This window comes from Dermacentor albipictus, chromosome 5 (assembly GCF_038994185.2).
Source record: "Dermacentor albipictus isolate Rhodes 1998 colony chromosome 5, USDA_Dalb.pri_finalv2, whole genome shotgun sequence".
In the NCBI taxonomy this organism is placed as follows: domain Eukaryota; kingdom Metazoa; phylum Arthropoda; class Arachnida; order Ixodida; family Ixodidae; genus Dermacentor; species Dermacentor albipictus.
Window position 1 is genome coordinate 147,386,009 of NC_091825.1, and position 16,352 is coordinate 147,402,360.

A 16,352-nucleotide genomic window follows, 5' to 3' on the forward strand; every position below is an offset into this window, starting at 1 on the left:
AAAAGTTCCCCCCTGCCCCCCTTCCCCGCCGCGATAGTTTTACGAATTACCGAATCTTCAGGTTGGCAGGTATGCATTTTTTAATGCTGACAGCTGCAGCTTGTTGCGATCAGAGCGCCCAGGAAGCAGTTAAATGAGTGAACACAATCAGCAGCTGGATGGAGGAAGGTGGTGGGCCACTGCATGGCCAATTATAATTTTCTCACATCAGGTCTGCCATCCCCTATTTAGATTTTTTCATGCAACACAGTTATAACAACTATCGGTTATAACAACAGAATTTTCGTGGCAGTTGAATACTTAGTGGGTTTAACTGTATTAGAGGAGAAATAGAGGTCTAATTTTATTTATTTGAATTTCACGCCAAAACCCTAGCAGCAGTATGTCATTGTTATGTCACAGATTTCGATTGTATTGTTTGTATTTTGGCCATTGTGGCTCAGTGAAGCGTCTTGAAACCCGCTAAATTTAGTCTTTGGCTGTTTTAGAATACAGCATAGTCCATTTTTACCAGTAACAAATTAACTAGGCCCGAGGATATGCCGGCAAAATTCATGACAAGCTGTAGCAGAAACTTAAAGGTGGCATTGCCGCCCACCTTTTGTTTGTGAGTCATTTCTGGCTTTGTTAGCCCTCTTCCTACAGTAAGTGTGGTTTTTGTTATTGTAGAAGGGTAATTTACTACAACAGCTGAAATAGCTTTTCTCTCTAGTGTCCCTTTAAAAATGTTATTCAGCTTTTGGTGATACTGTGAGCCTTTGCAAGAAAAACATGGCATTTTGTAGAAAGCAGCCTACCAAAACAGCTGTGTCCATTGTTTCTGAAGAAATTTTGTGCTCATATCTGGAAAAACATTGGTCGTCACCTAACAGCAGCTCATTTTCTTGATTTTTGCATGCACTTCATTGCATCATATGTTCATTGACCCCATAGTGCATGAGCTGCAGAGAGCTTGGCTCATATGTAATTTAATGGGTATAAAGTGGTTGAGGATGGGTTTGCTGGTCAAATGTTTCTCAAGCCTCTGGTGAACTGAGCTTGAACTACTGAGCTGAACACTTGAACCACCCGGGAATGTTTAGCTTGGCCCAATATAAGTGTGCATATGCTATATAGTGGAAAATGGAATCACTTTACAAGCCTGTGTATCCAGTGGTTGCTTACAGACATGCAGTTATTGCACTGCAGCTTTTCTTCTCGCTTCTCTCCACAGATGATCAAACGCAACGAGGTGATGCTGGAGGAAACAAAGGACACAATTACTGTGCCAGCTTCCTTCATGATTCGTATGCTTGCATCGTTAAACCACCTGCGATCTTCAGGTACATGATGTCAACAGTTCTATGCTTGGCCTTTGACTTCATAGTACAGACCAACCTTGATATAGTAAATTGATATATAATAAATTATTAGATTTAATGAGGCAAATCTAAAAACGTTTCTCATTGTTATCAGCATATAGCAAATATGTATATGCTTATATCATTATAACAAATGTATTTTTCATGTAGATATACTTGTGAGGTTTAACTGTACTTGGTAATGACTTTGGGAACAATATTTCCATACACCGAGCTTCATTTACAAATTTTTCACTGCTATGCTGTTTCACTCTTATTATTGCAAGAGAAATTGTATGGACACTGAAAGCGCATTCCCGCTGTTGTGCCTTCCTGCTATCGACGGCACATGCGCCCTGCATGCGTGGAGGGCACACTGTCAACACTCCACTTGATGGCAGAGCCAGGAGAGCATTCTGCCTTCCTCTGCTGCCATGAGCGTTTTGCACATGCACACTACAGGCACACCGACATCCTGCTGAGCTGCTGTGTAAGTGTAACAGGCAGTGAATGTCAAGCTAATGTTATCTAATGTTTCACAAGGTGCCGACTAATGCCAGTAGTTTCCCATCAGTCTCATCTCGTGCCCCATCGAGGTGCAACACCTCCAACATCATTGGTGGCACTATTAATCCTGCCAGCATTTGCAAGACGCCAGATAGCTGCCGGGACGCTGTTTCTTTCTGCCCAGCAGCAGTTGACTCGTGTGCCATGTCGTGCAGGAATGTCACACCCGCACATTCTAGTTAGAAGTTCAAGCTTTGCAACAGTGCAGCGCTAGACACGGACAAAAGGAAGGTAAAACGATGACACGGCGATGACTCTCGTAATTTATTGAAGATATGTCTAACATATATATAGGTGCCAGTTCAAAAACCATGACATCCACGAGACACAGAGATACATCGAGGCAACTGTGACCAACTGACGCATAATCAAAAGTGACAAAGGTAACGCAGTTCCTTGTCATGAAAAGCGATAGACAGTTCGCTGATACATGCCTTATCCCTAAACTTTATATTGCAAGTCTCAGTGGTTTCTCTTGGAAAACGATGACACACAGCACCACGTTGTCGTCTTTTGTCTGTGTCTTGTGTTGCGCTATTACGAACGTTACAATGAATCCTAACCAACTGGCCCAACTTGCCGTCTTGAAGAAGTTCTGGCACAGCGCTATAGCTATGATGCTATAGCTGCCGCGTGAAGTTTTTCTTTCCCCTCCCCTTGGCCTTTTCTCATGCTGACATATGTTGCAGGTTCTGGAATTCAGGGTTGGCGACGGCTGGTGCGCGATGCTCGAACAGATGACTCCGACAGCAGCAACCACTGATGAAATCTCACCTTTCTTCTTTTGCATTTTTAATTTCCAAAGCTTATCTTTATTGCCTAGTCTACCGCCCAGACAGATTTATTTTCATGCGCGAGTGTTTTGATCATGCCGCATTTAATTAATTGCCCACTGTTCCATGCAGCAACATATTTTTTCCTCATTGCTGCAGTCCTGTACTATTTATTGCAAGTGGTTCCTGCCAGGATGCCACTGTTGAATGTGCAAATAAGTTGTCCATAGAACATTAGAATGGGCAATGTCACCAAGGTTTTAGGTGCATGAATAAATTGTGTGTGGCCCAGTGACCTGTCTGTCCATTTCCGAGTCTGCTTCACTTTCTACACACTTTCATTTCATTTAGTTAAAGGAATACAGTAGAATCTGATATAGTATTCATCTAAAATGGTAGTCACCAATGTCAGCATGAAACAAATATAAAGTATAACGTAGGGTGTTGGGTGTGACTTTTTTTATGAGGTTTTCTGCACTGACACAAAATCTGAAAAATTGCCTCATTCTTTCCTTTAATGAACAGCAGTTACAGCTTCATGCTTTAATTCCCCGAGTGTGTAACAAATAATTCATCTGCTTTTTAACGCTGCCAGTTCATAATGCACACAAATTGCTGTGGGACTTGTCATGAAGCAGGAGGCCAGCCACATTAGAAACAGCAGACATCGTCACGTAGTGCTACGCCCCACAAATGCATGCACCCAGTGCTGTACTAACAGCATTACCCACTAGCATTCAAGTAGCTCATTGAAAACATCTAATCGTTACTTTTATTATCTTTGCCATTAACCGCCCACTACCTCAATGTGACATTTGAACAAGAGACCTTTGAGAAAATAAAAAATGTCTTGAGGGTGGGAGGGGGCACCTCAAACTATCCACCCCCCCCCCCTCTCTCTCCATATATATATATATATATGTATTATCAGCCATACCTGTAATTATCAGTCACATATGATGAACCATGGTGTACCACAAATTACTTCAATATATTCCCTGAAGTTATATATGAGTAGAATCAATAGATGATACAGTGACAAAAGGCGATTAGTGCCCGACGCTGCACAGAAGCAGCAGTAGCACGCTAGTAAAAATATATTTGCTACAATTTTAATAATTTCAGAAATACTAGTATTGGTTTATAAGTCTACAGCACAAATTTATGGCTGGTTAAGGCAATATTACTATCAAGGTTATACATTTTAAAGTACAGTCTGTATAAAAAACAATATTAATAAAAAAAAATGTGGGCAGATGTTTGTGATCTTGAAGGATTGCAAAGCAATTCCCAGTGAAGCGTTTCTTTCTTTCGAGCTGTTGAAATAAGTTTCAGCTTCCTGTAATTACACCTTAAAAGGTTGCTTGGTTTCACTTGAAACTTTGCCCCTGTATGTGATGCTTTTGAGCACATAAGAATTTTTAAAAGCCAGTAATTCATCAACATTAACCATAGCTTATAGCATAGTCCCCCCCCCCCCTTATTCTTGCTAGGTTTTCTCTCTCAGTGGAATGAGATAAATTCTGCTCTGTCCGTAAAACACATTGGTAAAACTTCAGATCACTTGGATCTGCAATCCAAGTGATCTGAAGAATGGGACTGTGCGATCACTTGGATCTGCAATCCAAGTGATCGCACATTCTGAAACTTGAGACCCTTTTTTTTTTCTTTACAAAAGCTGTGTTTGATGCAACTCTAACTTCACACAGATATATTCATTGTGTTCCATCCATTTTTGCTAAATTGCGTCTCAGTGGCCTTTGTTGTTCTACCAGGGCTGCCAGGGCACGGGTTAAATACTCCCCCGTTCATTAGACACACTCATAACACTAGAGTACTTACATAATTTATTACCAATGCCTCAACTCACTAAGGGCACCAGGCGAAACCAATATATGTATCAAACATAAAAAAAAGAAAAAAATCAAGGGTTCAGTAATTATTCGCGACACTATGAGTAAGCTAGAAGCATTAAAACTTTGCGACAAAGTCCACTTAAGCTGCGCCCATTCCTTCCAAGTATAAAGTTTGTGAAATGCAGAGTACTCTTGGGAATTTGGGAAAAGTTGCTGATAATGGCAGCCTGACACTTTCAAGCAGCCGCTTAAGATTTTTTTGTTATTTGTTGAATATTTTTTTTGCAATAGCTGTATTTGATCAACATACGTACAACACTGCACACAAACTTGGGGTAGCGTTCCACATATATTTGCAAAATTTGACCTCCACTATAAGTTTTATGCCATTCGTTAAACATAGTAATAATGGTACAGACCATTGAATATGTAATATATTGTAAGAAGGCACATTTAACCCACCTTCTTGGAACGTTTCCTAGACATTACACATACTGTGCCGCTAATTTTCCCGAAATATGAATAAGGTGCCTCGTTTAGTTCACCGAAAACACTGAAGAAACAAACTGTGATCCTTGTATGACAAACGAAAACAAGGGGGAAAAAAGAGGGTTCAGTAATTATGTATTTATCAAGTTGGGTTTAAAACACGTAAATGAAACTTTTGCAGCACATTACTAAAAAAATTATGCCTATTCTCATGAAGTTTGTACCTCATTCCATTGTTGGAGGAGTCTGGGAAACATTTGAGGTAACGACAGTATAACACCTTGGAACGCTTGAATACGTGATTTTATACAAAGGCTGCAATGAATCCACATAGATCAAACATTTATAGCTCGTCCCACAGAACACAATTTCTACTTTGGCAAAATAACACTGTGAATAACATAGTTCACCGAGGATACCAGGAAAGGCAACTAAATGCCTTGTATAACACATAAATGCTGGGAGAAAGCAAGTACGTATTTAGCAAATATTTTCAAAGCACAAGGCTGTGTTGTTATGGCTCTCCATGTTTGACAGCGTTTTCGTGTTAACGCATGAAGGACAAAAGAAAAATACAAAAAAAATGTAGAAAGACTGTGCAGGACAACTGCCAAAATTATTGGTCACCATTTCACTCAACTGTCAACATTACTCAAAATAGTTTTCACCAACGTATCTAGGATGAGCGGCAATTCGTCGGCCTCTGGTCATATATACAGGGCGTTTCACGTAATTTCACGTACGTTTCACCACAGCAACCTGAAAAGGAAACAATTTCACCGACAATTACGGTACTCTCTAATGAAAAATGAGTGCAGCTGTATACGAGTTTTCATTTCGCTATACATTGCCTGGTGCAGACAATCAATCTCGTGCGGCATGTTGCAAACGAAGCAAAGTGTAGCATGACTGCCTCAGTAGTCGTGAAACGTGGGTGTGATTCACAGCAGCCACCGCAGTCAGACCTCCGCTCATGTAGCACTTTGTTTCCTTACAAACGACGAGTGCTACTCTGGCACAATCGTGTAGCCATTGTTGCCACAAAGCACGTCGTGTGTGGCACTATGCTTTTCTTCTCACGCTTTCGCCATATCCTCCTGCTCTCTTCATTCTCGCGGTCTTTCATCCACCCTCGGTGTTCGCTCTTTCGTCCTTTTGCTACGCTCCTTTGCTCGGTTACGAGGGCGTCGAGAGGAGATGCCGATGCTCACCACAGGAACGGGTGCGTAAGTGCTGCGCTCTAAAAGAAATTTCATTTCAGTATTCCTGTAACAAAGTAATCTCAGGAGGTATGTAGGGAAGGCTACGTGAAGATAAGCTTATGTGCAACCACGACACAAACTGCATGAAGACTAAGACTGCATCATTCTGGTCATTTCAAAAATTTTCACATTTCATGAATTAATTTTACGAAGGAAGAATTCATCACTATTTAATCAGTAATGGTAATTCCTGTGTCTTCTGCCTTATAAATTTTGTTTTTAGTTTATTTATAGAGCATTCCCTGGCTCTCTTTAAACCTGAGACCTCTAGCTTTATAAATCCATAATTTTAAGACATAGCCTTATTTTGTAACGACTTCATTTTTCATTGTTTTGGCCCCTTGTCATTGGTTCACACACAGCCTCTGTGCAATTTTCAGCAATATCAGCCACTTGGCATGATGAATGATAAATAAATAGAATCAGCAAAACAACGGAAGTGCCCGCAATGGCCGTCGCTGTCTTTGGCCACATTAAGTTATGACAGAGGCAACATTACGACACCACCAGCCAGTACAAAGTTCATAATGGCCATTGCTGCACAACTTGCAGAAAGCATTTGGCTATAAGCATAAGTTGTACATGGCTCCTCACTTCACATAGAAACATTTGGTGAACCTAGAAAACTTGACTACCCAGTAAGGCCATATCCACACACAAGAGCGCACGATTCCAAAGAAGGGTCACCAGTTCTATTTATGTTAGTAGTTGTAGAATCTGCAAATATTTTAACTAAGTCACTTGTTAAGACTTGCTGGCTTCTGGCCTTTTTCTTTTAACTCCCTCTCCCTACCCACCAACCTACCTAACCACACATTCATAAACCTCTTTGTATTGCAAAGTTTCTGGGTGGCCTGGGCTAAAGCATCCATATATATATGCAACTTTGGGCAAATTGAAACATTAACTTCATGTGTCAAGTTTTAAGAAGTCTACAAATTTTTCATAATGCTTGCTAAAAAATTCACATTCTAAATCAACATAGTGTTGCAAGACTGGGTTTGGTGGCCTGGGTCACCAATTTGTGGGAGGCTGTGCGACGAGGTGGCGGTGCCATGATCTCTGGAGCACCTGCAAGCAAGCCCTCTTTGCTGGCTTTGGAGGGGATAGTTTCACCACTACAGGGCCCCCATCCTAGTGCGAAGTGCAATTGAAATAAAGTCCAATGATAAACTAGGGTGGTTGCTTGGGCTAGTTGGTAATTCATGATCAAAAATAATGTACAAATAGGGCAGCGCGCAGGGATCACAGTCGTAAAATACGCATGAGGTCCCCATCGATGATACCTTGCGCTTTCTAGATCTCAGCATGAGCCTTGCTAACAAACATGTGTGCTGGTGCTTCGAACCGAGAAGTAAGAAGCCACTCTTGCCCTTTAATTCCGCACACTCAAAACTCGTTAAACGAGGTATTATAAAGCTATGTCTCATTAACAGCCTCAATAAATCGTGCCCGCACCAGATGCAACATAGTCTTGCTGCTCAGGTTGATCGTCTTTCTTGGGCTGGTTACCCAATGGCCTTAATTTCAGCCATAGCGGAAGAGCTTCTGAGGCGCACAAAACGTGATGATTCCGCTCAATCAGGGAACCAGCGGGCTGAAAGACGCAAGTGTGCAGTGCTGCCATATGTGCATGATGTATCCCATAGGCTGAAGAAAATAGGGCAGCGCGCAGGGATCACAGTCGTTTTCTCAGCCCCGGAAAAATTGGCAAAGCTCTGTAAGCGTGTAAACGCGCCAAAATCGCATCAGAGTTGTTGTTCTGTCGGGCACAAAAAACGGTTTGTGACGTGCACAACTAATGTAGTCTACCAAATTCCCCTGTCTTGCGGCAGTAAATATGTAGGACAGACGGGCAGGTGCTTAAACGACCGTCTAAGAGAGCACTGTAACAACGTCCGCAACACTGTGCAAGGCCACTTGGGCATTCATTGCCGGGACTGCGGCTGCGTGCCATTCTTTGAAGATACGCAAGTTTTAGCGAGACACCGCTCACAGCTCACCAGGGAAATTGTGGAAGCTGATTTCATCAGAAAACTTGGCAGTATGTGCGTTAGTGCGCCCTCAATTGCGCTGACCCCTGGTGAAATCGCGTTTCTAAACAGATAGTAATCGTATTGCTTAATTTTTTGGTGACCATGTTCTTGTTCAATGACTTGCTGTTAGGACACCCCCTGTGACTGTCGTATATTTTCTGCGCATGCCTCTTCTTGTATATATAAACACGATGTGGCGATGCAATAAAATATTGTTGGAAGTCAGCGCTGTGTATGTCGTCTTTCACTGTCCTTGTCCTTTGCGCTGTACATTATTTTTGACCAATGATAAAGTCCAGGTAAAGTGTGCAGATGGTGTCGTCGTTGGTAGTGTTGGGTTCATGCAATCCGAGAGATATGTACCAGGCAGCACCAACAACGTAGGTTGTGAGCAAGGCGCAACCACAGTGATACACCAAGTGCAAAATAGCAACCTGCGGCAGGTTCTCGTATGCACCCGGGCCTGTAAATGCCGAAAGCATTAGGGTTGCGGTGGTCGCTGAATGCATTGGGAAAGTTGTGCTTGTGGCATTGCCGTGCCTGTGAGGGTGAAATTTGTGCCTAGTAGAGCCGGTGAGAGAGCTTCATATCGGTTATGAGTGAGGTGCCCCGAATGGAAAGCAGACAGCTTGCGAGAACATGCAAGGAAGGAGAGTGGGGGGAAATGGAACAGCTGAAAGTGCTCATGTTTGACCCAGTGAATTCCTTGGAAAGAGTTGTTGCACAGCTGCCTTTAAGCTGGGCAGGAGGCTCATGAACTGAGTAGAGGTCTGATGCTGGGGCTGGCACTTGCCGACGATCGTCACGAGCGTACGCAGGTGATGCGAGACGACAAGACACGGAATGACGCAACGGTTCAAATGGCAAGAGCTGTTGCGAGTGCTCAAGGTGAGGTAGCCAGCAAGGACGGCTGCCCGCAAGTCCGCATAGAAATTAGGGCTGGGCAACTGGAGCTTGGAATGCAGCCAGAGCCTGGAACCTTGTTGAGAAGGAAGTGGCTTGAATCAGATGTCCAGCATGTCGATGTAGATTTCCCAGACACCCTACAACCACGGGACGTCTGCCAGACCACCAAGGCGACATCACTCACCGTAGTAGCGTCTGTGCTGACACTGCACATGGCTGGGCTCGGTCGTCCGGGCCATCAATTTGTGGGAGAGTGTGAGGAGGTAGTCACCATTGCCATGGTTTACTTAAATGTGCAAGCCATGGCGCCATGGGATCTCTGGAGCGGCCAACACCGCGGTTGCTCAGGTCACACGCGCTAGTGTGCTCAATTCTCACACCACCTGCACGCGAGCCCTTTTCTTCGCCGGCTTTAGAGGCGATAGTCGCGCCTTTAACATATATAAAACACATTGGAATAGGCAAATCAGAGTTTGCCCCATGCTAAAGCACCTGCCTTAAAGGGCCCCTCACCAGGTCAGGTCATTTTGAGCTGACAAGCGCAGAGCATACAATGCATGATAACGATTGTGTCTGCAAAGTATTACATTGCTACGCGCTGCAGAAAGGTCTGGAATTTCAAACCGAACGCTGTTTTTCCTTCTCTTCGTGGCTGCCAAGCTCCAAGCCGGAAGATGACATACTCGCGTCCCTGTGCCTACATACTAGAGTCCACAGTGCGACGTCGCTCGTGACAAGAGACCGAGAATAATTCAAGGCATGCGTGTTCATTCAGGAATGCGCGTTTTTTTGCTTTATTTTGCACCGAAGCAAGAGAGATGCACTTCCACTTCGTCTGCTTGTTCCCATGGTCGTGCGGTCACATGTGCAGGTACCGAAACTATGCCATCTTCTACAGTGTTCAAGTGCGTGATCATGTTCTGCGATCCACTTGTTCTGCCTCAGTATTCGTGTAGCACTATACCACTATACCACTAGTCATGTGTCCTTGCACACAGAGCGCAAAATCATGCGTTGCACGAAATGATAACTCGCGGGCAACGCTGCCAGCGGAAATGTGCATCACTCAAAAAAGAAGAAAAGCCAGGAGAAAAAAAAAAGTGAAAGCGGGGCTGTGACGTATGTGCTGCACGATTCTTGAGGTGCTGCACTGGAGAACGCAGGGAAGGAATTTCGCTCGTGGTAGCTAGACAAGGTGAGAGAGGGTGTCTCACTATGCAGCGGAGCCCACCTGCTGAAATTATGAGTTCGCGGCACTGAAATATTTCTATCGTGGCTATTAATGAGCCGCCTTGAAAAATTTTTGCGGCAGAAAGCTTGTAACCAAAATTTGCTATGGGGCCTGGTGAGGGGCCTTAATGCTCAAGTTTCTTGCGCAATTTCAACAATCGACACACGAAGTGTCCTGCACAAAATGAAACAATGAAACTCTGCAAATATATTTTACAAAATAGACATTTTCCAGCAATGTTTTCACAACGCTAATAAAAGTAGCTCATTTGCTGTTTATTTTATGTATATATTTACTTCAACCATGTTGACACAAGAGCTCTGCCATATTGCAGAAGAGAATTATCTTGCCACACAGCAGCTTAACATGCACATATGTAACAACCTAAATTGTTAGGGACATCACAATGCTAGAACTATGGCCAAACAACAAAATCTGGCTGCATCAACTACAGCAAGCATGGGACAGTCCACACTGCATCACTTGGTCATGTTACAACATTTTTACATATATACAATATCAATAATTCACTAGGAAAAGGTTTAGCAAATGGCTGATGCATATACAATATCAATAATTCACTAGGAAAAGGTTTAGCAAATGGCTGATGTTTGAGCTTGATTAAGAAAGCAGGCATTCATAGAAAGCCAGTCATCATCAAGGTCTTATATAAAGTGCTGCATAGTTTCTGATGCAAAGTACATACTTTATGCAATTATCACATTTGGGCAGAATAGAAAGTGTCACACATTATTTAAACTTACAGGTACATCCTATTAAAGGGACACTAAAAGCAAATAAAATTGACGTGCACTGTTTAAGTACCTTTCCAGAAACCTCACAGCGCTTGTTTCTTGCCAAGAAAAGACTTAGTTTACGAGAAAATTGTATCTGAAGGGTCCACACACCTTTTTTGAAATTTAAATCTCGGCGTGTGCAACGTCGCATACGATGTTGCCTACGCCATCGCCGCCTTTTGCTGCTGTCAATAAGCAAAACGGTGCCTGACAGACATCGGCACTGAGCCAAGACAGAGCAGCGAATTAGCTGCTGCAGCTGCTTTTTGGTCACGTGGCGCAGGCCGTTCGGGCATCCCTCGACATTGCATGGAATTTAAAAACTCTCTGCTACTTGCAGTTTGTGAGAGTTTCGAGAGCCAGCAAAACTGGCGCAGCACTACGTGATCAGGAAGTACTGAAATGCGAAAGTGTGGGCGGTGCAGATTCGAGTGGAAACTAAACATTTCGACTGCCCGAGTTGCTGTCAATAGCAATTTTGATGAGTTTTTTTCTAAACATAGAATGGAACTGGACAAGTGGCTTTTTATGTCATCTTATAATGCAATACGAGGATGTTTTTTCCAACGAGTAGTTGAATACTAGTGGCAGAATTTAACTGAGGAGTGCTTTCGTCATCAGGCAAGTGCTTGAACGTCCTGGGGAGTCTCTAATCATGTCCTGCATTTACCTCGCTTTCTCGATTATTAAGGCTCTGTTTGCAATAATATTGACATCTTAAGAAATTCTCGAACACTCATTTATCACTTTAGCTTGACTTAGTATTTGCATTTAGCGTCCCTTAACAACGATAAAAATATTCCCGTCACCTCTCGCACAGCTCATATATCCCAATGCAAGGCATTGTCACATTCAATAGCGATATATTTAATATATACAGTATAAAATTTACGCAAATGGAACATGAAAGTAATTACTGACTAGCTGGAGTGGTAAAAAGAAAGTAGGAAAAAGATGGTGGTCTACATCGGGATCAAATAATTATGCCGCACAATTGATGTCCTGCTGGCGGTCTCACGATAGGCGTGGCTCCAGGAAATCAAGTTCGAGAATGTGCTCCACGCACTGCAGTGTTGTCTGAAAGACAGCGTCTTCTGCTGCCGGCACTGCAGCTCCCTGTGCCATGCTCACAAGCTCGGGGGCCGACCGAGACTTGCACAGCTCGCTGGAGCGAGCATGGGATGCACTGTTCTCAAAGGCACACTGAACGTCAACAGCGTTGTTAGACCCGTTGACAAGGCTGTTGAAGAAGCCCTGGAGGTCGTAGAATGACTTGATCGAGGTCAGGCTGAGCAGTGGTCGCCCACTTCTGTGGTGAAGGTTCTCGTTATTTGGATTCTGCAAACGAGTGATGTGAAATATTAGCATGTCATAAGAACCCATAGCAATAGGACAGGAACACCACCCATAAAACTGGAAGTATGTTTCGTCCCAAGCCGCTTTCGTTTAAAACTTGTCCAGACAGCTCTCATTATGTGTAAACCATAGATGTACTTTATATTGCATTTCATAGTGTTACATTATGTGTGTGATACCACTGCAGTCAGATCTTACACTAGCCTGCCTCCTTCGATTGTGACCACAATTGAGCCTTGTGCCAAACTTCGTTCTAATCTTGTGTTCCTGCTTTGATCCAACAAATGATACTTGCTGCCCGTTATTCACTGTTGGTTGAAGAAATTTAGCCAGAACCTCCATACTCAGTCCCAAAGCTCGGCAAGAAAAAAATGTTTCCTCTGGTGTGAACGCTCGTCCATAATGGCTTAACTGTCTTTCAGTTCTATCAAGCCACACACGAGTTCTATTCTGTCACTTCAATACATGGCTGCATGAAATTAAGAACCAGCCTATATTGTCCATGACTCAATCATCATGTCTTCTGGGATGAAGCATTTTCTATATGTAGCACGAAAGCCATCACAAATCTTCACCACTGAATACAGAGGAAACCCTGCCTGATCTGAATACTGTGTCCCCCTTTGTGCTCTCAGAGTTAAATGCTAACAAAGTTCAGCAGCTGAAACTGACATGCACAAGACCTCTAATAAATGTACTATCACTACCACTATCAACAACTGTATGCAGTCCTTCTTAATGCTCTGTGCTCAGTAATTTCCTGTCAGGAACACTATGCGATGCTGAGAGTGGCATGCAGCATTCAAGAAATGCGCACAATACTGACAAAATATGTGCTGCGAAATTATGCCATAAAGGCTGTACAGTTTCTACAAGAGAGCTAAATTTCCTTGTACAGAGTTCTATGCAAGCACCAAACTTACATTCTTGTTCATGAGTGCAGCGAGCCGGACAATGTGCGGCACAAACTCGTGCTGGCCCTGAGGCAGTGACTCCTGCTGAGACTGCGTGCCATCAGACGACAGTGGAGCATTGTCGCCAATAAATGCCCACCGATACCTGCCACAGCATGCAAAATGGGAGATGTGGTTCAGGAAAATGTGCCTTTAGGAAAGGTACGAAAGCTGGCATACTTTGTTTTATTGAACAATTTCAGTGCTTTTACAACGCAAGAAGGAGAGAACATTGCAGCAGGAATTTCGGTAAGTGCTAGAAATATCCAATGAAACCAAGTTTCAATATGACCCAATTTTCAGCATTACTAAGCTGGTATGCATTGCAAGAATGCTACCCAAAAATTGTTATTCTGTGACTGCCGTTGATATATAAAATAAAACTACCACGTTCAGACTCCATTTTCACAATAATGCATACTTCATTTCCAGACGCGAAAAGTCCTACATAATAGATGGTGTTAAAATTTTACTTGAGAATTAACACTCAGTGTTAATTGAGCAAGGCATAAACCATCACAAAAAGAAAAGGTGTTTAAGTGTAACAGTTACCACAAATGGTTAATGAAATTGCCATGCGAGAGTGTCATTCTTTAGTAGTACTGTGAAGATTCTTAACCCTTTAACTACCAAAATCTTGCATTGAAAATTAAAAAACATTTCCCAAATTTTCACTTACTTTTTCAAGGTATTGTGTGTAGCATGCTCATTCAAAAAATATATGTACACTTATTTCTTGCACTCAAAGAATTGAATAACAAACCTTGCTTTGAGAAAGACAGTTTTCCTGACAGTGCATAAACGTGAACAAGCAGAACTCGTCCTTGGTGATAATAGTACAAACTTGCAGGACAAGTACAACTCAGACTTGGTGGTTAAAAATTAATTTACAAAGAAGCCTTTACTAGTTCATTTAATGACTATCAGTGCATGACACTGTTAATTGTACTTCCACATGTATGATTCAATCATATGACGAAATTTCAGTGATGCCATGCTGGGACATGAAAGCCTGTGAAGCCATAGAGTTTCCACAATACTAGAAGGAACTGTGGTGCTATGTGTCTATGTGAGCTGCAAGTGTGGCAGTTTAGCCAGCATAGGAATGATAAGCGTAGTACGCTGATTTGCATACAATATTGCATTCCAAGTGCCAGAATTCACAATGACTACACATGTGTGCAGAAACAAATTGCCTTGATATATTTGAAAAGATACGATTTCTTTGAAAATGAAAAAAGATAAAGTGTAATAAATAATGTCACAAGAATGACTGAAGCCAGGAGCACAATGATTAGACAAACCCGCATGGTAGCTGAACGGATGGATGGATGTTATTGAGCGTCCCCTTTGGTACGGGGCAGTGGGTTGCGCCACCAAGCTCTTGCTATTATACTGCCTAATGTCCTACCTAGGTTAAAAAACAAATAAAGACCACAACTAAATTTTCTGACCACCTATTTGCGAACTTTGCCTTTGTAAGTCTCCGTTTTCTGTCGTTGCCCTACTTTTCTTCGAACAATCTTCCAATCTCCTCCTACTAATCTCTATTGCAGACATTTACTTTTCCCCTGCTTTCGTTTTTCTGTACACATACCTGAACACTCTCCCAGCCCATTTACTTTCTTCCATATTCCTCAGTCATTCATAATCAATTTTACTGTGAGCGTCCCTCACTTCAAAACTAGTCCAGCCCATATCACCTTGAACAGCTTCATTGTAGTCTTCCCGTGAGCGCCCAATGCGAGGCGTCCCACTGACCTTTGGTTCAGATCAAGTCCTGATTTCCCCGATTTGAAGCACACAACCGCATTTACAAAAGCAAGTCCTGGAACCGTTACACCTTTGCACATACCTCGGAGCACCTCGTACCTATTGTATCCTAATTGCACTCTGTGCTTCATTATGGCTGCATTTCTCTTCCCCTTTACGGTTATTGTTTTTTCTTGTGTTTTCATATATCTACTGCTTTCATTTATCAATATACCAAGGTATTTATATTCTCTTACCAGAGATATTTCCTGGCCCTGTATTGCCACTGTCTGTTCACTGTTTTCATTGAATACCATAACACCTGATTTTCTAACACTAAATTTCAAACCTAAATTCTTGCCTTCCTGTCCACAGATATTAGCCAGACATTACAAATCACTTTGCTTGTTAGCTAGCAACACAATATCGTCCGCATAAAATAAATCTGGGAGCTGCTGCTCTACTACTGTACCCGCCTGTTTGTATGAGAGATTAAATCCGATATTACTTCCGTCTAGCGCCCTCTCCATCCTCACCATGTACATCATAAACAGCAGCGGGGATAAAGGGCACCCCTGCCTCAGTCCCTTGTTGATATCAACTTTCTCCTCGCTCCTCATCCCTTCCCATTTACCGCAAACTGTATTTTCTAGGTAAATCTCTCTCAAAAGGCATGCAAGTAGTTGACAATTACTGTCTTGAGGACAAAGTAAGCTTCAAAGGGCGCAAACTTTTTTTTTTTTTTTTTCGAGTGTAGCCACTACTACATGCTCACATCTGAAACTGGGGCAGCATGTCAGCAGGAAGGGCAACGGCCAGGTCGAGCAGCTTGCAGGCCGACAGATACAGCTGCAGCCACGCTGGGTGGTTGTGAGCATTGAGGCCATTGCTCACGGCCCAACTGCTGTCTAGGCCTTGTAGCCTGCGCAAATGCGAGCTGCATACCAGCACAAGACATCGTTCATCACTACACTCAAGTTCTAGAATGGAAGGAGAGCAAGTAGAGACAATGCACAAGGTGTACACAACGTTGG

General features: G+C 42.8%; 2 protein-coding genes across 6 annotated transcripts in view; one reads left to right on the forward strand and one right to left on the reverse strand.

Annotated features, from left to right (window-relative positions):
* LOC135906236 (DDB1- and CUL4-associated factor 6-like) overlaps window positions 1-2,975 on the forward strand; it is a 28,610-nt gene extending 25,635 nt beyond the window's left edge. The window contains exons 18-19 of the mRNA XM_065437533.1: window positions 1,214-1,322; window positions 2,597-2,975. Of these exons, the coding sequence (XP_065293605.1) occupies window positions 1,214-1,322; window positions 2,597-2,670 (183 nt within the window). The 3' untranslated portion in view covers window positions 2,671-2,975. The remainder of the gene's footprint in view (window positions 1-1,213; window positions 1,323-2,596) is intronic.
* A 7,669-nt stretch (window positions 2,976-10,644) lies between these two features.
* LOC135906235 (protein DOP1A) overlaps window positions 10,645-16,352 on the reverse strand; it is a 62,681-nt gene continuing 56,973 nt past the window's right edge. For all 5 annotated transcript variants that reach the window (XM_065437529.2, XM_065437528.2, XM_065437532.2 and 2 more), the window contains 3 exons: window positions 16,094-16,255; window positions 13,537-13,672; window positions 10,645-12,595 (listed from right to left, as the gene is read on the reverse strand). In XM_065437529.2, coding sequence (XP_065293601.1) covers window positions 12,272-12,595; window positions 13,537-13,672; window positions 16,094-16,255 — 622 coding nt within the window. In that variant the 3' untranslated portion in view covers window positions 10,645-12,271. The remainder of the gene's footprint in view (window positions 12,596-13,536; window positions 13,673-16,093; window positions 16,256-16,352) is intronic.